At 34.9% G+C, this 24,148-nt stretch overlaps 1 protein-coding gene across 1 annotated transcript in view; it reads left to right on the top strand.

The window, feature by feature from the left end:
* Positions 1-23,144, top strand: part of LOC125238286 (luciferin sulfotransferase) — an 82,116-nt gene extending 58,972 nt beyond the window's left edge. The window contains exons 3-7 of the mRNA XM_048145576.1: positions 7,136-7,210; positions 8,259-8,378; positions 10,448-10,601; positions 21,952-22,076; positions 22,252-23,144. Coding sequence (XP_048001533.1) covers positions 7,136-7,210; positions 8,259-8,378; positions 10,448-10,601; positions 21,952-22,076; positions 22,252-22,488 — 711 coding nt within the window. The 3' untranslated portion in view covers positions 22,489-23,144. The remainder of the gene's footprint in view (positions 1-7,135; positions 7,211-8,258; positions 8,379-10,447; positions 10,602-21,951; positions 22,077-22,251) is intronic.
* Positions 23,145-24,148: the final 1,004 nt, after the last annotated feature.

Consider the following 24,148-nt stretch of genomic DNA (forward strand, 5'->3'; position numbering starts at 1 on the left):
TGCGTCGTTTGTCCCGGTGTAGGATTCGGCAGGTTGCCCAGGAACCGCCGAAAAACCACACCTTTCGGCCAGAAATAAGATCTTAAGTCATAATGTATCGTTTGTCCACATTTTCATTAGTCAATCAGAGACGCGAAACTTTTCAGGATTGCCATAAAACAAACCTAACCTAGCCTAATTTATTTAATGGCTGACAGACAGCTGAAAAGTTACCGGTTTCAGAATGCAGAGTTGCAGACCCTAGGGGACCTCTCATGAAACATGGCGAATACCGGGATAACGCAAAGAGAATGATGATATTATATGAAATTCCAAAATTCGCCGAGTTGCAAAGTTAACACCAATTAAAACATACTTAAACTTCACACAAACCTCTTTTTTAACCCCCGACGCAAAAACGACGGCGTGTTATAAGTTTGACGTGTCTGTCTGTGTTTATGTCTGTCTGTCTGTCTGTTTGTCTGTCTGTCTGTCTGTCTGTGTGTCTGTCTGTGGCATCGTAGCTCTCGAACGGATGAACCGATTTTGATTTAGTTTTTTTGTCTGAAAGCTGAGTTAGTCGGGAGTGTTGTTAGCCATGTTTCATGAAAATCGGTCCACTATGTCGCGGTCGGGGGTTTTTTAAAAATTTTAATTTTGTGGTTAGGTTATTACTGTTATTAGTTGACAAAGATACCAGTATGGGTCGTAGTTTAAATAACTTTTAATCCCGATTCATGTCAAAAAATAACACTAACTTCCCATACAACCATTTCGGTCGCAAAATCTTCAAATCAGTAACTAACTGTCAAATGTGACAAAACGCGTGGTAATGTCGTGCAAACAATGCGACCGTATTGATACAATAACAAAATGTAGTCGGCGTGTGCACTTGTTACGGTAACAAAATGTGTACGATTCTGTGGCTGTCAATGTCACTGTCAGAACGATTTTTAACGACACTTTATTAGTCGACGTATGCACACATAACGGTAACAACATGTGGACGAATTTGTGGCTGTCATTGTCACTGTCAGAACGGCTTCTGACAGTGACATTGACAGAATTTGTACACACATGTGTAGGTCTGATTACCGAACTGCTCCTAAACCACTGTATCCGCAAATGACAATCTGAAATACGAAGGTTTCTCAAACTGTCTTGTGAAGTTGTGGACTGGTTGCTTTGAATCATTTAAATATGAGCGAATTAAATAATAATAAACAACGACGACCATTTAAGCACTCTTCGACATTTTACAGAAATGTGGGAAAGTTAAGAAAAGTACAGAACGATAATACAAATAGATAAGCACTTTATAGTTACTTAATGTATTAGATATATAATTTTTAATTCTTATTGATAAAAAAGATGTGTAGTATTGCTTTACACAATAAAAGTACTTTACTGTGATATTTATAGATGTCTTGTGAAGTGCATACTAGAGTAAATTCCTATACATAACGTAGTTAGTATTATTCTAACCTTCATTATTTTAGGCAGAAATGGCACAGAAGTTCAGATCGCTGAAATTAATGTTGATAGTAATATTAATGAAAATCGACGTATATTATATTGTTATGAATGCTGGTTACTACTTAGTATTTGTGACGCAGTTTTACATAAACGTATTGGGTTCTTCTGTTGCGCAATAATAGTTTTTTTCAGTACAGATGCTGCTTTTTTTAACGCAGTAGTGCGAGCAATGATTCATTTCTTGTCTGGTCGAAACTCTTAGCTTAGATTTAGGTACTGAAAATCGTCGTACGATACACGTGCGAAAAGGACATTCGCAACTCGTGTCGATTTAAAACACTCCCTTCGTTCGTGTATTAATTTATCGCTACTCGTATCGATTTTCCTGTTTTCCGCACTTGCATCTACAAGTATTTTGTTTGGGTTACAAAAAAAACAAATTATTTACTCTACTACGTTTTATTTATCTCTCTTTAACATTTCAAATTTGTGGATACTTTTATCTCTACAAAAATCTTGACAAAAGAAGTTCAGATCGCTGAAATTACAATACAATACAATACAATACTCTTTATTGCACACCTTGATAAAATACAACAATACAAAACAAGGAAGAAACACGAACAAAGGTAAACAACAGGCGGTCTTATCGCTAAAATAATCTTATCGAAATTAATGTTGATAGTAATATTAATGACGACTACTTCAACAAGTGTCAATTGTAAAATGCCGCAAAATACTAGTTGCTCTATAGAAGACCATAATAATATGGTCCCCGATCCTTTACAACCCAGCAGCTCGGTACGCATGTTACAATTTTTTTAATCTTCTTCAGTGAGGACAACTGAGTACGACGGCATATTTAATTGTTTATAAAGTTTGAGGATACCTGAAAAAAATGAATGCAAGAAGCCATTTTGTAAATCCAATAAAGATTCACTGCTTTCGGTCACGCATGTACGCTACGACCATTCTGCGACCGTTTGTTGACCGTTTGGTGACCGTTTGTCGACTGTTTTTTACATAGAATATTACCCAGTCTTAATCCATATTTTAACAACTTTATTGGTTTTCTAGGAATTATTTTTATTATTTCAGTATAGTATATGCACCGAAGCACTAAAACTTCACCAATCAATACAGTTATGTTATATATGTACACAAACACCGAGTAGTCAATAATATTATTGCTGGTTAAACTGAGATAAATTGATGGCGCGTTGATAAATTTAGACTTATTTTATGAAATCACTCGAGCAATTTAATTGGCCATGGTAATTAGCCCACATTATATTACAAATGAAAACAATATTTATCTTTAACAAATTCTTACGCCATTACATTTTAATGTCAAATGTTTTTATTTCTTTTTTACTTTGACGTCACTGACAGTCGCCATTTGAAAAGAATGAAATAAACGAATGATTTTGGGAAAGTAGTCGCCAAACGGTAACAATGTGTGCACGCGCAGTGCACACTTCTGTCACTTCTGTGACCATTTGTGCCTGTTACCAATCGTCCCCATTTGGGTCGCCTCGACTAAACGTCGACCGTACTGCGACTAAGCATTGAGACGCGAAGACCTGTGTGGACACAAAATAGGACGATTTGCGTAGGAACGACGACCGATTATGGTTATATGGGTCAGTAAGCCTAACATAGTAGTATTCTTTTTTTAGCAGATAATCGAAGCCTTCTTAAGGCTCTTACTTCTTATTTTTCTTAACATACTACGTATTACACTGTACATTCAATATAAAGCACACTTTTAAAACAACCAATTAAAGCAAACAATCTCTCCATGAGACCGTTTAAGCGAGCCATTAGCTAAAAGTGGTTAAACTTAACTAGGGGTTGACCTAACACATCGGGTTCAAACTGGGGATTGGATCACCACCAATAGTGTTTGTGCTGCGTTTACACTAGCAATAGTGATTATGCTGTCTTTAGACTACTAGTTTTAAGGCTAATTGAGACCGTGCGAGACTTGTGTGACGTCATTATTCCAGTCGATTCAGCCGGTCGAAATGCCACATTCCAATGAAATTCTCATTCAAGAGAATTTTAGTTACGAAAGTGCTTAAACTTAACTAGGGGTTGACCTAACACGTCGGGTTCAAAGTTCAAACTGAGGATTGGACCACCTCAATACGGACCACCAATAATACGTTTGTGCTGCGTTTATTTAGGATGCAGGAGGTCATGGGCAGCATAAAATAACTTAAGATACTTATCTTTCTTTTTAGCCATGCTCATGCCATTCTTAAAATTATGCATAAAATATAACTCACAAACATTGACAAATCATAAAAAACACAGTTGAACTAACAAACATTGTAATAACATAACCACAAAATTAAAATTTTGAAAAACGCCCGACCGCTACATAGTAGACCGATTTTCATGAAACATGGCTAAGAACACTCCCGACTAACTTTTAAACAAAAAAATGAAATCTAAATCGGTACATCAGTTCGGGAGCTACGATGCCACAGACAGACACACACACAGACAGATAAACAGACAAACAGACAGACAGACACATCAAACTTATAACACCCCGTCGTTTTTGCGTCGGGGGTTAAAAAATTTAACAATGGCAGATTTAGCGCTAATTTCAGTAATTACTTTGAAGTCATTGCCATTGATAACGTTTATTCACAAAAATGTTAAATACGATGATAAACGAACGCGCGGAATAATTAAAATTATAATTAATGCAGTCATTATCGGTGCCGCAGCTACAGGATGAAATTAAATACATACATACTAAAAATTTCCTAATTATGTCAATATTTTTTGTAGAAAAATTTATATTGCTTTGACAGGGACGATACTACGATAGTGCCACTATATAATTTCTACTCTTTTTTGCCAGATTGTCATAAAAAACTTGTAAAAATAGTACTGTCCAGCGGTTCAAGCGAAGCACGAGCTGGTTGTGACCTATCGAAGCCTAATAGTCGTAGCGCACTCGATGCCGAGATACTGCGTGGTACTGGTATCTCAGGAGTAACAGGAAATAGTACATTACGATACGAGTGCGAAAAAAAGGAAAGCGAAACGAGTGGCGATAAATAAAAATACGACCGAAGGGAGTATTTTTAATCGACACGACACGACATAATTATAGTGAAGCACTCCCGCACTAGTGCGTAATAAAAAATACCATTTGTACTAACAAAGGAATTTTTATACCTTTTTACTATTGTTTTTCAACAGTTTACTTTTTATTATTTGTCTTTTTTTCGTCACGAGTCAACATTTGTTCTAAATATGTCGCATGATGATGAATAAAGCCACTTCAACTAAATCACTGTCCAGCGGCGGTTCAAACGCAGCACAGGCCGGTCGTGACTGGTCGGAGCCTAATGAAGTCGTAGCTCGCTCGATGCCGAGATACTGCGTGGTACCTCAGGTGTCGCGGGAAAGTCTATTTTTAAATTTGTATTTTCTTTGTTGTGAATTTTTTTTCTGGTCTGTATTTCTGGTGTATGAGAAAATAGGTACTTCATACGTACATAAAACAAGTAGGTACATGTAAATACATGGAGCCTAAGCTTGATATAAATTGTATAAAATTCAGTTCCCAGCGCGCTAAACTTCAGTGTGCTCAAAACGATTTCATGTTACAAATATGCAAGTTTGGAGAAATAAATTTTTTTAGTCAAACTTTAGATACTGAAAAATCAAAAGTTAAGTCACCAGCCAAGAGTAATCTTATCGTTATTGTACAAAAACCGAAGGAAAAATTGAGGAAGAAGGCCTAAAACCGTAGGCAAATGAAAACGGCCTAGAAGGTATATAATATTCTGTAAATGCTGAAATTCTATTGTACACTTCTATAACTGCTAATCTCTACCGTTATATTTAAATTTCACATTAAACAACATAATTTGAACAATGATCGAGTACCGATTATCATTATCATATTTAATTCGACGCCTATACGTGAGTAATCACGCAGTCATTATAACTGTTCTATTCTTGTATTAAAGTCTTATGATCCTATAGGGATACCCCCATTTGCCAGAATTTCATTTGCCATAATTTTATTTGCCATCCTATTCAACAATCATAATTTTGTTTCTCATAACATCTTATGCCATAATCATTGTTTACTATATTAATCTAGTGCCAGAAACTTTGTTTCCCATAAAGTCAGTTTCCATAATGTCATTTGTCAGAATCATCGAAATCCGTAATTACCACATTCCATACCATCATTTGTCATACAAATTAGCGTCCAGAAAAGTCAATTTCCATAATGTACTTTGGCAGAATCGAAAACTACTATAATAGGTACTAGAAGGACTAGAGAACTAGAGAATGAAACTGGTATCAGAAAGTAGGTTAGGTTAGGTTAGAACTGACCCCCTGGAAAATGAAACTGCTATCAGAAAGTAGGTTAGGTTAGGTTAGAACTGTGAACCTCTGGAAAAGGAAACTGCTTGAAAAGTAGGTTAGGTTAGGTTAGAACTGTGACCCCCCGGAAAATGAAAATACTATCAGACAGTAGGTTAGGTTAGGTTAGAACTGCGACCCCCTGGAAAATGAAACTGCTATCAGAAAGTAGGTTAGGTTAGCTTAGAACTGTGACCCCTGGAAAATGAAACTGCTATCAGAAAGTAGGTTAGGTTAGGTAATAATATGGGCAACAATTAATATGGCAATAATTGCTTATGGCGTTTGAATATTCTATGAAACCATATTATTGCACTTAATAATATGGCTAACAAATAGTATGGCATTGTATGATTATGGAAGGTAATATTCGGATAAACAACGAGTATGTCATATGATTTTTATGGTAAACAAATCATTCGGGCAAATGAAATTCAGGCAAGTTAGATTCGGGCAAATGAATATTATGTTAAATGACTGTCGGGCAAACAATAGACAACCATCCCGTCTGTACATACTGTCCCGATTTCGAATAAATAGTGGTTGGATATGAAATATATGAATGTACTGAAAGAATATGTGATTTTTGCTGAACCGTTTTGCATTGATATAAAGTTCAAAAAGGGAATGTTATGGTTTGTTTTACGGGCTTTGGCTTTACTGCGTTTTAAATAGAGGCAATATTAATTATGCCTAACAGTTAGAACATTGTCAAAACGATTTCCTAATATGGGAATACTATAAAATACTGAGTAGTGACGTTACGGTCAATTCATTTACTTTATATCTCTTTGACTTATTAAATAGAAATTATGTTTAAACGTAACTATGGTCCATATATTCTTCTAATTATGTGGTGCTTTATTTCGTGCACTGCATAAAATATTTTTCACCACACCAACTGGTAAAGGCTTACTTTGCTATTCGAAAACAGCTTAGCAAAATTGCATTTTATCCACAAGAGTGCAAAGTAATTTTATACAAATTTTAACTTGATGTCTTGAGCTGGCTGGTAGAAATTACCTTTAGATGATGTTTTTGAATCATAAATATTGAATAAATTTATAGATTTGATTTAGTTTGATATTTTATAGTCAGTTTGTTCGTGTTAGTGTGGTGAAAAATTTTGTGTTTCACTCGGTGGCAAAGTTTGTTTAACCGCACGTGCCAATATTTGTGCCAAGGCACGAACTACTTTGCCCCCTTGTAAAACAAATAACCATTATTGTAAGTATAGGAAACTAGCCTATTATTTTTTAACGCATTGTTTGATTAGATCCGCTGTCCGCTGGTGGAGCTGTCATGCATCATGGTGGCTGGACATTCGGAATGGCATGACGAGTCTGTAAAGGTAAGGTTATTTGAAAAACAGTTAAATATGATAATTTGTAGTGTTCTATGCCTGGGTCCCATTTCTCAAAACTGAAAGTTACAAGTTACAAGCATGTTACAAGCGGAAGTCTCTTTCCGACTTGTCATATTAGACATTGACAACCATTTGTAAATTGTGTCGCTTAACTTCAAAACTGGGTAAATCCATTCTGCTGTAAGGTTGAATATCTTTCAGATCATATTGTATTTTTTATATATTCAACCTTAAAGCGGAATGGATTTACCCAGGTTTGAAGTTAAGCGACACAATTGTAACTTGTAGCTTCGAGGAATGGGGCCATTTCTCGAAGCTGGTAGTTTCCGAAGTGAAGAATAAAATATTATGGAATTTACATCATTTATATAACAAATTAAATAAAAATATAGCAAATAAAAAAAAAAATAGATCAATCTTTAGCTCGTACATTTATTAAAACTTGCCGTATTTTCTGCTTACTCGTACACAGAATGCATTATTTACATACTACTTCACAAGTGTATTTAATTTATTTTTATAGTTCTTATGAAAAACTGGTGACAGTTCAACTAATATGATGAAATTGAGCTGATCTGATTACCTTATCAGCAGCGGCTGGTCCATACAAGCCGATTCCCACCGGCTTTCCTAAAATTGATTACTAGTAAAGTACCTTACTGTTAAAGTAGGTTTTTTTTGTTCTGTGTTGCCTAGCAGAAATTTTCACCAGCCGCCGCTGTTGTATTTTTTATAGATTAAGTATATTTTACATTTAAACAAACATAACTTTGGTGCAACCCACCGCAAGCTAGTAAGCTGTGAGCTATCGGCTATAAAAACGAACAAAAGATAAGCTCCCCCGTGCAAATAAAAGAGACACGGCTATTTTGATAGCTCACCGCTGGGCGAGTAACTATAAACATCGCCGTGTCTCTTTTATTTACACGGGAGTGATTATCTTTTGTTCGTTTTTATAGCCGATAACTCACAGCTTACTAGCTCGCGGTGGGACCAGTGCCTTACCTATATTATTTTTATTTCATTTTGGAAGGGAACATCGGTGGACCTAGTAAAGTACCGGCTAGCCAGACCTCGGTATATCCGCAGTCACCTCCCTTGGGACCTGCTACCCGTGGACATACAACGCGAAGATGGACAGGCCAAAGCCAAGGTATAATTTATTTATTTAGTCGTATGGCATAGATACATTCACAGGTATACAGGGTATCCAATTATACATACATACATACAATCACGCCTGTATCCCATAAAGGGGTAGGCAGAGCACATGAAACTACTAAATCTTCAGGGCCACTCTTGGCAAATAAGGGGTTAAAAGAAAACTAAACTGTGGCATTGCAGTGACAGGTTGCCAGCCTCTCGCCTACACCACAATTTAACCCACATCCCACAGTCACCTCCTACCCTGTGTGGTGACGGGTTAAGAATTTCACCACCCCCTTTCTTCCCGTGGGTATCGTAGAAGGTCCAATTATCCATTTTGATATTATAAATGGGAAAGTGCAGTGTCTGTTTGTTTGTCCGTCTTTCACGGCAAAACGGAGCGACAAATTGTCGTGATTTGGGTGGAGGGTGACATAGGCTACTCTTTGTCTCATTCTAACGCGAGCAAAGCCGAGGGAAAAAGCTAGTACAATATCACAATAAATAAATACCTTGTTTACATATTATGTTTCAAATGATTGATAGGTGATAGCCCTCGTAACATACAATATAGGAAATTCCAAAGGACATCTTGCGTAAATCTGCAACGAAACTAAAATTCCCGGGGCAACTTTTTAAAAATGGAATATAGCGTTAAAGAACGAATTTTCAAAAATGGAACGCATCTCTTGCGAAGAACGTTTGCTTCGATTCTAAAGAGCGCTCCGACTGCAGACTACTTAGGCCCACTTGCACCAACCACTTAACCACAGTATAATAAAGAGTACTATTGTACAATGGCCACTCCCGCTTCCCGCAAAAAGTGCCGCCCACCCGCTCCTGGTTACCTCACAGTTACCGCCTGTCAAAAACGCGAACAGTCAACCTGTTATATTTCACTCATAATAGGATAGTACGCGTTCATCTACACGAGCTTAGACTGTGCTAGGAACGCGCCTCTTTCATACATTTGATCGCCAGTGTCCGAGGTGTGACTTAACTCAGGGTTAGTGGGCTGTCATCTTTCAAATTCCATGTAACCCCCATTTTCGTTGGTGCAAGTGGCCCTAATGGCCGCTGTACAGAAGAATAATTGGTTTACTTTTAAAAATGGAACTTAGCTGTTGTGTTGTGAAGTAATAAAGTTCGCTCCGGCCTCAGTCAGCTGATGCCGTTATGACGGTTGGGTGAAGCGTGGCTTCCTCTTCCTAATGTTCGGTAACGCGTTTATGAAACAATTTGCGGCTGAGTTACGTTACCTACGTTTGTTTTGTGTAATTTCGAGGAATTAGACTGTTAGCTACTGGGGGCTGTGGTTTATGAAATTATAACTTTATGCTTATATTATACCGGCACGTAAATTACGTTCATATTTTAAAATGACGAGCTAAATTTTTCTGAGACTCTGTAGGTAAAGACACTCCAAACCACACTCCAAACTAAGTTGGCAGCTATTTTAACAGCCTTAATCGTGTTTTTAAGAAATTGTGATGCTTATTACTTAGGACAGGTACATAATACGTTGGATTCACAATAGAGGAGTGTCTTTTCAAAAGGACTTATTTCTATAAGTCAACAAGGTCTATTTCTCTAGGAAGACATAGATAAAAATAACCTCTGTTGACTTATAGAAATAAGTCCTATTTATTTATTTATTTATTTATTTATTTTAGTTTTGAAAAGACACTCCTCTGAATAAAAGATAGAAAGCCAATTACAGGATCACACTTAAGCATCTATCAAACTATTAATAAGGCTTCATAGAACATTCTTTGACGACCGGTTTGGCCTAGCGCGTAGTGACCCTGCCTGCTAAGCCGCGGTCCCGGGTTCGAATCCCGGTAAAGGCATTTATTTGTGTGATGAGCACAGATATTTGTTCCGGAGTCATGGATGTTTTCTATGTATATAAGTATTTATTCATCTATATAAGTATGTATATCGTTGCCTAGCACTCATAGTACAAGCTTTACTTAGTTTGAGACTGGGTTGATCTGTGTAAGGTGTCCCCCAATATTTATTTATTTATATTCTTTGGGAATTTTTATCATTAGTCTATATTTTACGTGTCGCCAGGTGATCTACACATCACGCAACCCTAAGGACATGGTGGTATCGTACTACCACTACTGCACACTGGTACACGGCTTGAAGGGGACCTTTGAGGAGTTCTGTGACCTTTTTATGCGCGACCGAGCGCCTTTCGGGCCTGTATGGAACCACATTCTTGGTAAGACCATTGTGATTTCACTATAAGCGCAGTATAATAAAGACAAGTACACTCTCTGCTTTCCCCTGCCCACCCGCTATCGGTTACCTCGAAGATTTACCGCCTATCAAGAACGCGACCAGTCGACCTGTCATATCTCACTCATACAAGCATGCTACGCGTTCGCCTACACGAGGTGTGTGTGACTGACTACGAGAAAGGGAAAAGGAAAAGATACGGATAATACGGATATCCGGCAACGTCAAAGAACATTCGAGGCAAATTTCTCTTCCGCGTATCATTTATGATAGGTATTTGGAATAATATGACTTTATATTTGAAAGCCATTATGTATGTAAAAATTACAAACTCATAGATAACAGAATAGACAGACAAACTGCTGAGGGACAAGCTAATAAAAAACAAACATTTTTATTTTAAAACAAAATGAATTTACAATCTTGCATTATATTGTGAGCTATTTATTTTAATTTCCTCACAATATATTATTTACTACCAGTAGGTATACAAGGGACCAAAAATATATATAAAGTCATAAATGTATATGTCGAGTTTGTCATTTGTCATAAATAAACATAGTTAATATAAATTCCTATAAGCCCTACTAATCCCAAATCAATAATTGAACATTATTAACTGTAAGCCTTCCTGAGCCTACCGTAGGACTCATACAATCCGTGTAAGAACGTCCTATAATATTTATTTATTTATTTATTTTTAAATTCACTCACACAGTTAAAGTCTAACATATTAAGTAACCAAATCCCGTGTTAAAAATGTATAATTGAACTTTCTAGAAAATGAATAAAGACTTGAAAAGGAGAAAACAATTTTAATTCTAATATTTCCTATACCAAACAAAATCCTAGCCCTAACAGCTAAACTAACCATCTACTCTACCGACATATTAGCAAACTAGCGATCCGGATCGCACATTTAATTTACTCGCGTGATTTTCCGAAAGTGCAATGGAAAATCTCTAGCTAAAGCTAACTAAGACGGGTAAAGAATAACCCTTAGACCTGACACCCTATTTCTTCACGTGGGCTGGTTCTCACACTAGGGATTGGGACAGTAAGAAGTCAGCCAGACGGGTAAAGTAAAATAGGAAAGTTGGACAAGAACCTGGCAAATTTAAGAAGTTTAGATAACAACTCAAATCGTCCAGATTCCAGGAGCAAAATCCTGTCTTAATAAACGCAGGAAACTGCCAAGAGCTCACTTGGACTCTACTAAAATAACCCAAGAAATGTCCCTTGGTTGACTAGGGCTGTAGTTGAACACCGTTAGGTTACCCGCCCTATCCCTCCAAAGAACTGCAAAATATCAGACCAGTTCATCCTACTAAAATAATCTACCCCAATAATTAATTACAAAAGTTATTAATTAACTAACAGAACTAAGTAATATATGAAATCCTTCAACAAAGATTATTCTAGCTTAAAATACCACTAAAGCAATCCAAGCTAAAATATTTCACACATTAAAACACAATTAACTCTTTTACTAATAAGAAACACTCACAGATCTAACAAAACTTTAAAAACTTTAGCAATACTATTGTTCTACAACTCTAAACTCTACTAGTACACTTTATAATACTAGCAGTGATCGAGCTCCAAAACAATAACAATTAAGACACTTAAATTTACACCAATTAAACACTGAAATATACGCTTATTAACAAAATACTCTATATTATTCTCCAACCCAAACTATACCAGTATCATGAAATACTAGCAAAATCTAGGCTAGGGTATAATATAGGTAATCTAGACACCCAAATAAACCTAAATAGAACCAGTCTGACGGTCGAGCAGAAGGCTCTCTCATCCCCGAATCCCAATGAAAGAATCCAATGCAATCCCATTTCGAACATCCCTTCCAAGATTTTGAAATCCCCACTAGCTCCCACTTCCTCACTCCTGATTGGTATTTCTTAACCAACGCTGAAATTCATAATTTCATACAATATTTAAATAAAACATGTTTTATTTCCTGATCAGAATAAGGTCCAATTTGATCTACTCATAGGGTGTGGCCGAACTAAGTTTTTTTCCACATGTTTGGACACAGGATTGGCTCACTAGACTTTTTTCCATTTGCACATGCTTTAAAAATTGTCTCAATCAACGCTCTTTGTAATATGGTTCAATATGGCTTAAATTTGTTTTATTGGCTAGTAACATTTAATTGTACAGTTTGAAATTTGACACAACTTCTTGTAGATTTGAATTTGACCAGGCAACATTTCTTAAAACCCCTACTGCAAAACCTTTATGACTTTGAAACAAGGTTCAAATTGAGCTACAAATAAGCATCTAAATATTTTGGTTCACTATAAATCTCCAAGCTCTCCATCTCGTATTTCTAAAATATGATCTACTTGAGACAAACAAAATTTTAATTATCGTGAGACCGAAACAGAACTTTAATCAACTAAACAAAAAATATAATTATTATGCTTGCATATGATGAAACATGGAAGTAAGTTTCTGACATGTTACAATCGCCTCCCAAAATTTACTGTAGCTTAAATATATTAAGGATATATATTTGCAGAAGTAAATTTTCGAACAAAAGTATACAAAATTCTGAACAAAAATGATAAATTACTGCAAGTAAAACTATTAATAAAAATCTCTTTTAACATTCTTCCCTTCGTGTAAGCCTTTTTTTTTTTTTGTTGCGGCTGTGTGTGTGTAGTGTGTGTTTAAACCAAACTGAAGAATGAACATTTCTGAAGGAATAAGTTTACAGGGCCATTCATGTTAGAAATAAACAATTAAAAATGCAGCCAGTTAATTTTGCCTCAACAAAAGAATAGAAGTTGTGCTGTGTATGCCAATGGCCTACCCTTCTACCGATCCGACTGATACATACGAGAGTTTCCGACTTGAGTCTATATTTTAGCGACCAAGAAAGGAATCAAACGGTATCTCTTTTTAAGACAAAATTGAACCTTTTACCAAGGAGCATTCTATGCCACTCGAGGGGTTACCATCTTTAAAAGATTTAATTCCAACACCGTATCTGATGACTTATTTCCCCAAAAAGCCTTTCCTAGTCTGGAGCATGTTCATCAATAACGGGATGTCAATTATAAAAGTTTAAGCTATGCTATGCTTAAACTTTTGATTTCCAAATGAAATGACAAATTAATCGATAAGTAAACAATTTGTTATACAATTATTAAACAAATAATACTAACCAATAAAAAAGCACAACTAGATTGCAAATCGAATCTTTTGAAATGAGCTAAATTACTGAATATTATAAGAAAATACTAAGCTCACTTCATGATTATGCTTTTCCATATGAGAGAGTACTAAACACCTCGTTACTGATGGGTGTGTAGTGTTTCCTGTTCTGATGTTGTGTGTAGTATAGAGATAACACGGCGGCAGCTTAAACCTGCTAATATGCTCTTTTTTTTTTTAGCGAGCCTAACCTAACTCCAAACTACCGTATTACCTCTTTTGTGTGTGTGTGTGTGTATTCCGGTCAGAATATCAAAAGAAATATCGTTGTTTAGTTTTGTTATTTTTTCAGGGCCCTGCATAAATAAAATAATTTTTTTTTTTTTTTTGCAATTTAACATGTTTTCTGACAACCATCATATTTATTCATCTTCATTCTCACTTTCACACATCCCCGAAAATGTACCAAAACTTTTCCCTTTTAAAGAATTGAAACTAAAATAAAAATTATAATTATTGTATTTTTTAGAAAATCTACCATTAGCAAATATATACCTAATATATTTATAATAGAGATATACTAAAAAAAACAACTATTCTTTTTTTTTCATATCTATTGGAAAATGTTCCCCAAAATGATCTATCAAGAAGGAGAAGGAAGAAAAAAAAATATGGAGAGCCCAGTTCAATAGCAATAAACCTTTGTAAAATAAGAAATAGCTAAATATAGTTTAAATATTCAGAGAAGTATTTTTTTAATTGAAATTATTTTAAAATAGTAAAAACAGTATTTTTTTTAACTAGGAATGTTTTTTGTCTAATTTGAATATTATTATTTTTAACATACTGTTTTTAAATATAATAGTAATTTTAAAAATCTACGTGTTTGAAGAAATAAAATGCTGCTATATAATCTATATAATAACGCTTCACTACTAATTTAGCATTATAAGTCAGTTATGAATATGTGTATTTATTTTTATATATTTTAATAACTTAAAATAAAATTGAATTTAAAGATAGTATGAAGCCGCCTCACAACCCCTCCAAAAACAGTTAATACACACTAATGAATATAAAATTCTTGAATAACTTTCTCAAATAAAAACAAACGTTAATATATTATGTATAACCCGCATAAGCAAAGGACCTTACACAAAACAATAGCATTTTAACTACCTTAAATAGCAAAGGACGTTTACAAAAGTATATACATATGTGATTTAAAGAAACATAATCTATTTACATAAAACGTAAATGTTTTATGGTCGCAATTATGAACATCTAACCCGAAACAGTAGCTTTCCTTAATTCATAAAATTTAACAAATTTACTATACGAATACTGTACCACTAATACCAAATTTACCAGTAATCAACGATCTACTATTACCATATCTTCAATATTTTGAGTACCTAATTATATATTGGCAAGGTCCTACTTTTTTTTAACGACGTCGCTTTTTACTAACTGACAGTCATGACACGCAAGGATAACTCGTTTTACTAAAATGGTGTTTTGCTTTTCTAATAGAACCAATCTCTAATATACTTAATAACTTTGTACATGCCTTGGTGACTCATTACTTTATGTATCTGCTCAATAAATCTATTCCTAAAACTTCTGAAAAATAGATGACATTTTCTTGTGATTTATCTGGCTTGAAATATAATATATAATTATCAAAACTACACTTGAGTCACTCAATGCTTAGCTATGAAAACCTTTCAATAAAAAATGTAATTTCTTCCTTGATCGTCTAATTAGTACAAAACCCCTACTAAAACTATGGTAGTGCTTACGGTTTGCAAATAAAATTCTTTACTAAAGTCAGCGTTATGTAATTGTATTACGTTAATAAATTTAACTTTTACTTCGTAAAATGCCTGCTGTTGAATAATATCCTAATTCCAAAAAAATTTTTTTTTTGTTAATAATTCAAATAATATAAGTATTGTATTATATAATTATATTTCCCACAACTAAGTATAAACCGTCGATAAAAGTTCATGAGCCTAAAATGTTTTCAATTGTTTTATAACTTTAGGTACTGTAAATTATGTATCCGAGCATATCTACTTCATTACATGAAACACAAAGTGTTACTAATCAACTAAATATAACCTTCCCTTTATCTTTACTTCAGAAACTGAAATAAAACATTCGTTTAAACTGAACGCAACTACTATTATTACTATAACTGCAACTATTATTACAATTACTTTCTGATTTCAACATAAAACAGACGGACCGTATGCTTGCTTGCCACAGACGTAGTATATAAAAAAAAACCGGCCACCTTGTCGGCGTGATTGATATACATACTGGCACCAAACCTCAGCCCTCCAGTGCCCACGGCGTCCGAGATCATCCGCGGACGGACGGACGGACGGACGGACGGACGGACGGACGGACGGACGGACGGACGGACGGACGGACGGACGGACAGACGAACAGACAGACGGACGGACGGACAGACGGACAGACAGACATGGCGAAACTATAAGGGCTCCCAGTTGGCTACGGAACCCTAAAAAATACTATATTAAAAATTGGTATCCCGCTGTCCAAAATAACATACTGAATTTAGTTATATATTGAGTATCTACAAAGTAATCAATAGGTATAACGAAATTTAAACATGTAAGAACAAGTATAAAACATAAAAAATAATATTCCCTACTCGAAAATAATCAAACTAACTAACAAACGCTTACGTTTTTATGCAAAAACCGTTTATAACACTTGTTCTATCGTCGACAAATGGTCAAGTGGTTGGCGCGACAACTTTTTGTTAGATTACAAAAACAAAGGGACTTAAGATTGTAACACGTCTAGTCGAACTATAAGTGTTCTCAAGAATTTAAGTGACGCCAACAAAGATGCCATAAATAACAATTCAGAATGGTAACTTTCATTTTAGACTACTTCAAAATGATAATTTCACACGCAAATATACTAAAATGTACGTCGTGTAGTATCCTATTTAAACCGCTTCAATGTAAGTACGTCCATAACGTAATAAACTATTTAAAACACTTTTATGTACGAACGAAATGTAATAAACTATTAAAAACACTTCTATGTACGAACGTAACGTAATAAACTATTAAAAACACTTCTATGTACGAACGCAACGTAATAAACTATTTAAAACACTTCTATGTACGCCTCCCCATGTAGGAAACTTTACTTAAACTTGAACAATATCTGATACAAATTACAATATGAGTATGAATGAATTACAATTGACGGTATACCTACTAAATAGACGTATGAATAAAATTTACAATAATAAAATTAAGTACCTATTTCATAATATGCTATCCGTCTTCACAACAACAATTGTGTTGCTATAATCAATCCACTACACGAATCAACTATAACAACAGCTTTGATCCAATATAAGATATATAACTCAATACTATAAAAACTAAAATGAAGAAATTAAAAATAATGAATACCACTGTAAATGAACTCTAAGATTTATATAAGACTAACCACTTTAATCAAAATCTACTTATCCTAGGTACGCTGGCGTCAAATATACTATATGTACATCGTGGTAACGCTAGCGCCAATTGCACTATTATGTACATCCCGAGTCACGACAGTAAATAATATATATATATATATATATACATCCTGGTCACACACACCAATTGTAATATTCTGACCCTATAAATACCTAACTAACATCAATTACCTATTTAGTTAACCTACATACCCATAGAAAAATTGAAACTCTAAAATTTATTAAATAAAATTAATTACCATGAAACAAAATCAAACAATTAAGTTAATATCTTAAATTGGATCAGTATTTTGACCTAGTGATCGTTTAGTGTCTATGTAGAACCCATTGTTGTAGCCGTAAATAGTAACCAGTCCTTTTCGCATATTATGAAACAGTAATGTCCTATTACGCCCTAATAACCCTAAAATGTCAATAACCAAAATAGATGGAATAAAGACTACGACAAAATCAGAATGAATAATAAGTTGTAATTAAAAGATGGAGTTTAATCAAATATAATTAGATTGTTTTAGTTAAATAAAACACAAATAAACAAATGAGCATAATTATGTCAAAATTAAAATAACTAATGTTTGTCAGTAAATAATCTAAAATGTCACCATTATAATATAGAAAGTCAATAGTAAATATAATACATTTTAAAATATTTTATTTTTGGGGTTATAGATGTCGCTCCGCCTCCGCGACAGTCCATGGCCATCATCCAGTTACGGGTCAGACCCCTGCCCCAGTTCTGAAGGAACTATTTTGTGGTCCTGAAGGGACATCTTTTCATAATGACAGGACTACTTTCATTTGCCCGAGCCATTATGTTGTGACACTTTCATCACCATAGAGAGGATTTTCAAAGGGACAATTTAAAATATCAAATACTGGTAGTAGAGCAGTGTATCTGACCACTCCAATTCTCCAGAATTCTGTAACTTTGTACATCATTGTTTTTTTAGGTATTTATCAAAATAATATTATCCAAACTGTTAATGTAGTCATTTTGTATCACCTTTCGGACCAAAATAAACCACGATCTTGCAACTTTCTGCCTCGATCCAGTCTAGACAAATCATTTATGATAGGTATTTGGAATAATATGACTTTATATTTGAAAGCCATTATGTATGTAAAAATTACAAACTCATAGATAACAGAATAGACAGACAAACTGCTGAGGGACAAGCTAATAAAAAACAAACATTTTTATTTTAAAACAAAATGAATTTACAATCTTGCATTATATTGTGAGCTATTTATTTTAATTTCCTCACAATATATTATTTACTACCAGTAGGTATACAAGGGACCAAAAATATATATAAAGTCATAAATGTATATGTCGAGTTTGTCATTTGTCATAAATAAACATAGTTAATATAAATTCCTATAAGCCCTACTAATCCCAAATCAATAATTGAACATTATTAACTGTAAGCCTTCCTGAGCCTACCGTAGGACTCATACAATCCGTGTAAGAACGTCCTATAATATTTATTTATTTATTTATTTTTAAATTCACTCACACAGTTAAAGTCTAACATATTAAGTAACCAAATCCCGTGTTAAAAATGTATAATTGAACTTTCTAGAAAATGAATAAAGACTTGAAAAGGAGAAAACAATTTTAATTCTAATATTTCCTATACCAAACAAAATCCTAGCCCTAACAGCTAAACTAACCATCTACTCTACCGACATATTAGCAAACTAGCGATCCGGATCGTACATTTAATTTACTCGCGTGATTTTCCGAAAGTGCAATGGAAAATCTCTAGCTAAAGCTAACTAAGACGGGTAAAGAATAACCCTTAGACCTGACACCCTATTTCTTCACGTGGGCTGGTTCTCACACTAGGGATTGGGACAGTAAGAAGTCAGCCAGACGGGTAAAGTAAAATAGGAAAGTTGGACAAGAACCTGGCAAATTTAAGAAGTTTAGATAACAACTCAAATCGTCCAGATTCCAGGAGCAAAATCCTGTCTTAATAAACGCAGGAAACTGCCAAGAGCTCACTTGGACTCTACTAAAATAACCCAAGAAATGTCCCTTGGTTGACTAGGGCTGTAGTTGAACACCGTTAGGTTACCCGCCCTATCCCTCCAAAGAACTGCAAAATATCAGACCAGTTCATCCTACTAAAATAATCTACCCCAATAATTAATTACAAAAGTTATTAATTAACTAACAGAACTAAGTAATATATGAAATCCTTCAACAAAGATTATTCTAGCTTAAAATACCACTAAAGCAATCCAAGCTAAAATATTTCACACATTAAAACACAATTAACTCTTTTACTAATAAGAAACACTCACAGATCTAACAAAACTTTAAAAACTTTAGCAATACTATTGTTCTACAACTCTAAACTCTACTAGTACACTTTATAATACTAGCAGTGATCGAGCTCCAAAACAATAACAATTAAGACACTTAAATTTACACCAATTAAACACTGAAATATACGCTTATTAACAAAATACTCTATATTATTCTCCAACCCAAACTATACCAGTATCATGAAATACTAGCAAAATCTAGGCTAGGGTATAATATAGGTAATCTAGACACCCAAATAAACCTAAATAGAACCAGTCTGACGGTCGAGCAGAAGGCTCTCTCATCCCCGAATCCCAATGAAAGAATCCAATGCAATCCCATTTCGAACATCCCTTCCAAGATTTTGAAATCCCCACTAGCTCCCACTTCCTCACTCCTGATTGGTATTTCTTAACCAACGCTGAAATTCATAATTTCATACAATATTTAAATAAAACATGTTTTATTTCCTGATCAGAATAAGGTCCAATTTGATCTACTCATAGGGTGTGGCCGAACTAAGTTTTTTTCCACATGTTTGGACACAGGATTGGCTCACTAGACTTTTTTCCATTTGCACATGCTTTAAAAATTGTCTCAATCAACGCTCTTTGTAATATGGTTCAATATGGCTTAAATTTGTTTTATTGGCTAGTAACATTTAATTGTACAGTTTGAAATTTGACACAACTTCTTGTAGATTTGAATTTGACCAGGCAACATTTCTTAAAACCCCTACTGCAAAACCTTTATGACTTTGAAACAAGGTTCAAATTGAGCTACAAATAAGCATCTAAATATTTTGGTTCACTATAAATCTCCAAGCTCTCCATCTCGTATTTCTAAAATATGATCTACTTGAGACAAACAAAATTTTAATTATCGTGAGACCGAAACAGAACTTTAATCAACTAAACAAAAAATATAATTATTATGCTTGCATATGATGAAACATGGAAGTAAGTTTCTGACATGTTACAGCGTGTACCAGGATCCCATCGTTACAAGGATGTTCCTCTGTATTTCTCGCGCAATGCCATCTATCTCAATCGCTGTGCAATAATTCGCATCGATAGGGACTTGAGGGAGTACTCGTAAGGTCTCAGCAAAAAGGTTCGTTTCTGAGTTCATCCTAACAAAAATGTTAACGTCATAAATGTTATCAGTTGAGGTGGTGAATATTTATTGGTTTGGAACTTTTGTTTAGTACAAGTTTAGTAGAAAAGAAATCAGTTCTAAATCCGCTATGTAGGTACTTAAGAGCTTACGGAATTTTAGCCAGCCGAATTACTGCATATAATGAAAGGAGACCAGTGCCGTAGCCCAATGGCATTTCTGCGACGCGAAACGAAAACGAAACGCCGCGAAAGGTAGTCTGGCTCTGTCGCGCCAATACGCACGAGTGATAGAGATAGATATCTACAAGCGTTTCGTTTCGTGAGCGTTTGTCCATTCGGCTACGAATTTCAGTACAGATGTAATGCAAAAAGGGTTTCCTTCATATTTTTCCGGAAACATTCATATTTGTCATGCTAGCTCAGTCAATGTCGGTACATCTTGTACTGACAATGACTGAAATAGCATGACACGTTCGTATGTTTCCGTAACAATACGAAGGCAATTTTTTTCGCACTCTACATCTGTAAGTGGTGCCGTGCTATTCCTATTGAAGTTGTGGTTTGAAGTCTGTATGTATCGGTCATTACTTCTGCCTGTTACCATAGAGGAATAAGTACGGAAAGAATTGTAAACTCCATACATCAGTAAATGCTGTTATTTGTAGTAGTGACATCGATTACGCGTCAATCACGCGTCAAATAGCGTAAATTATCAGTAGGTACCTACTGCTACTTGTCAATAGATGTCGCGACGAACGAAAAGTCCAATGCTCAACAATTTTTAGCTAATATTACAATAGTATTCATTCTGTTTTCAATTCTTTCTGCTTGTGATGTAAGTTGTAAACTGTTTTAATGTGGTTTTAATATTATATTTTTGGCAGACGAGACACTGTTAACATCTAGTGTCGAGTAGTGGTATTGATAATTTACTCTATTTGACGCATGATTGTCGCGTGATTGACACTAGATGTCACTACAAAATTACAAATAACTCTCATTTACTGATGTAGGTATGGAATTACAACCCTTTCCTACTTATTCCTCTATGCTGTTACTGATATTAAATTAGATTTTCCTATAGTTCTCCTAATATTTCAAGCAATCGAATAGATTTGACGAAATCGCGACACCATTTATAATAAACATGACGATATTAAAACTTACGTGCAATCTTTCACAGGCTTCTGGAACCGCCGGAACGACCCCAACGTCCTGTTCATCAAGTTCGAAGAAATGAAGCACGACTTACCCTCCGTGGTCAGAAGAACTGCCGACTTCCTTGGAAAAACCATGACTAATGACCAAGTACGTTATTCTTTAATAATAAACCTATGACTGACTCTACTGACAGTTCAGTCTCCGTGGATAGAAAGACTGCGTTTCTTGGAGAGAGAAGCTGGTGAATTTTCGTCGTCGAATCTGCTGTTTTTTCTGGGGCTTTTAAGTCTACCGTAACTGAAAACCCAATGTGTCTTTCCAGGTGGACAAACTTTGCGACCATCTCTCCTTCAAGAAAATGAAGAGTAACCGAGCGGTGAACCTGGAGCCGATCCTCCAGAAATCCTTCGGCAAGGGCTACTTGGAGGGAACCAAGCTGAGGTTCATCAGGAAAGGGGAGATCGGAGATTGGAAGAACTACATGTCGGATGATCTTTCGAGAAGGTTCGATCAGTGGGCGGAGCAGCATCTGGAGGGGACTGGTTTGAAGTTTGAATAAGTTTAACAACGGGCGTAGCACACTAGTTGGATAAACTTTATCGCATCGGTGCGTCTCTATCGCACTTAATAGTACGAAAAGGACGGCCTGGCGTTACTTATATCGTTTATCACGCGACCGTGCTTGCCTGCCTAGTATCTTGATTCTGATATACTGAAATGTTTAAACAAGCATTAGACCCATTAGCTTTACATCAGAAAGCGTTATAGCCCATATATAAAGAAAGGTATCTGTCGTTGAAATTTGTAAACATTCAACCTGTTAATTTTATTGCTAAGGGTTGCCACTCTTGAGTAGTTTCACGTATTCTGCCTTCTTTTTTTGACGATACATAAACATGTATGTATGTTATAGAAAATGACAATCGAAGTAGGTATAATAATTATGAAAATAATCACGTGAGTTGTAGTGCCTGCCATTACAATTGAATTTTTTAATATTCGGTTAGCGTTTCTCTGTAAACTTCTTTTGTTCAGAGCATTTTGGCGTTTTCACAAACCGTGCCCAAAAACCTTTATCTACTCAGCATCGACTGGACTATACAAAAAAAGTCAAATAATTTCCGTTCCACTACGTCACATTTTTAGTAAAAATATTTTTTCAGTACCTACAGATGGTCGTTTTTTACGCACTAGTTCGAGAAGTGGTTCATTATATGCCAGGTCGAAACTTCAGAGGCTCATCTGTACTGAAAAACGTCGTACGATACACGTGCGAAAAGGAAATTCGTAACTCGTGTCGATTTAAAACACTCCCTTCGGTCGTGTTTTAATTTATCGCCACTCGTTTCGAGCTTCCTTTTTTACGCACTTGTATCGTAATGTACTATTTTGCAGGTGACGTAGTGGAAATTACAATTTTCGTACAATTTTTAGAGACACTCGCACTCATAGGCGACGATATGAATGAAACAAGATGAAAATATGTATTTTGCTAAGTAAATTAGTTGACAGTTATTTTAAATATTTCAATATGTTTGAAGAACTTTTTATCCTATGAAATATTAATATAATTATGTTACTATGTAATTGTTGTTCTTGGTATTAATAAACGTTTTTATCATAACTGACTTTTTTCTTTACTGTTTTTTTATTTAGGTTACTTGGAGCTGGGGGCCGATTTTTGAATCTCGGCCATTCGATTTCGTGAAATTCGTTCAATAATATCTCCACTACTAGCGATTTAAATTCTACTAACAGAATCGAAAACGAGTGGTCATTAGTCATTACCACTAGTTTTAAAATTACTAGCCGTCCTTTTTCAAAAATAGCATTACGTCGTTTTCCACAGACTTTCGAACGGCGAATTTGTGCATTCGAAATTCAAAAATCGATCCCCTGAAGTAAAAAACATGCTGTAACTTTCGATGCATTTAATTTCACAAAATGAAGTTTTACAAGTTTGGCAACATAAAAATTGATATGGTGTTTTAAAAGAACAAAAAAAAAGATAATTTAGTATCTATTACATTGTTAAAAAATGTAGGCAAATACTTATTTGGTTTGATCAATTTGACTTGTATAATCATAAAACGCAAAATATACAAATTATGTGTATAAAATAAACATTGCACTAAACTATTCAGATACTCTGTTTTAATCGTGCTAAAAATAAAGCGATTCATTAAGTTGTATATCAAAACAAAAAAGCTTTTTTTTAA

The sequence above is a fragment of the Leguminivora glycinivorella genome, chromosome 23, assembly GCF_023078275.1.
Source record: "Leguminivora glycinivorella isolate SPB_JAAS2020 chromosome 23, LegGlyc_1.1, whole genome shotgun sequence".
NCBI classification, from domain to species: Eukaryota; Metazoa; Arthropoda; class Insecta; order Lepidoptera; family Tortricidae; genus Leguminivora; species Leguminivora glycinivorella.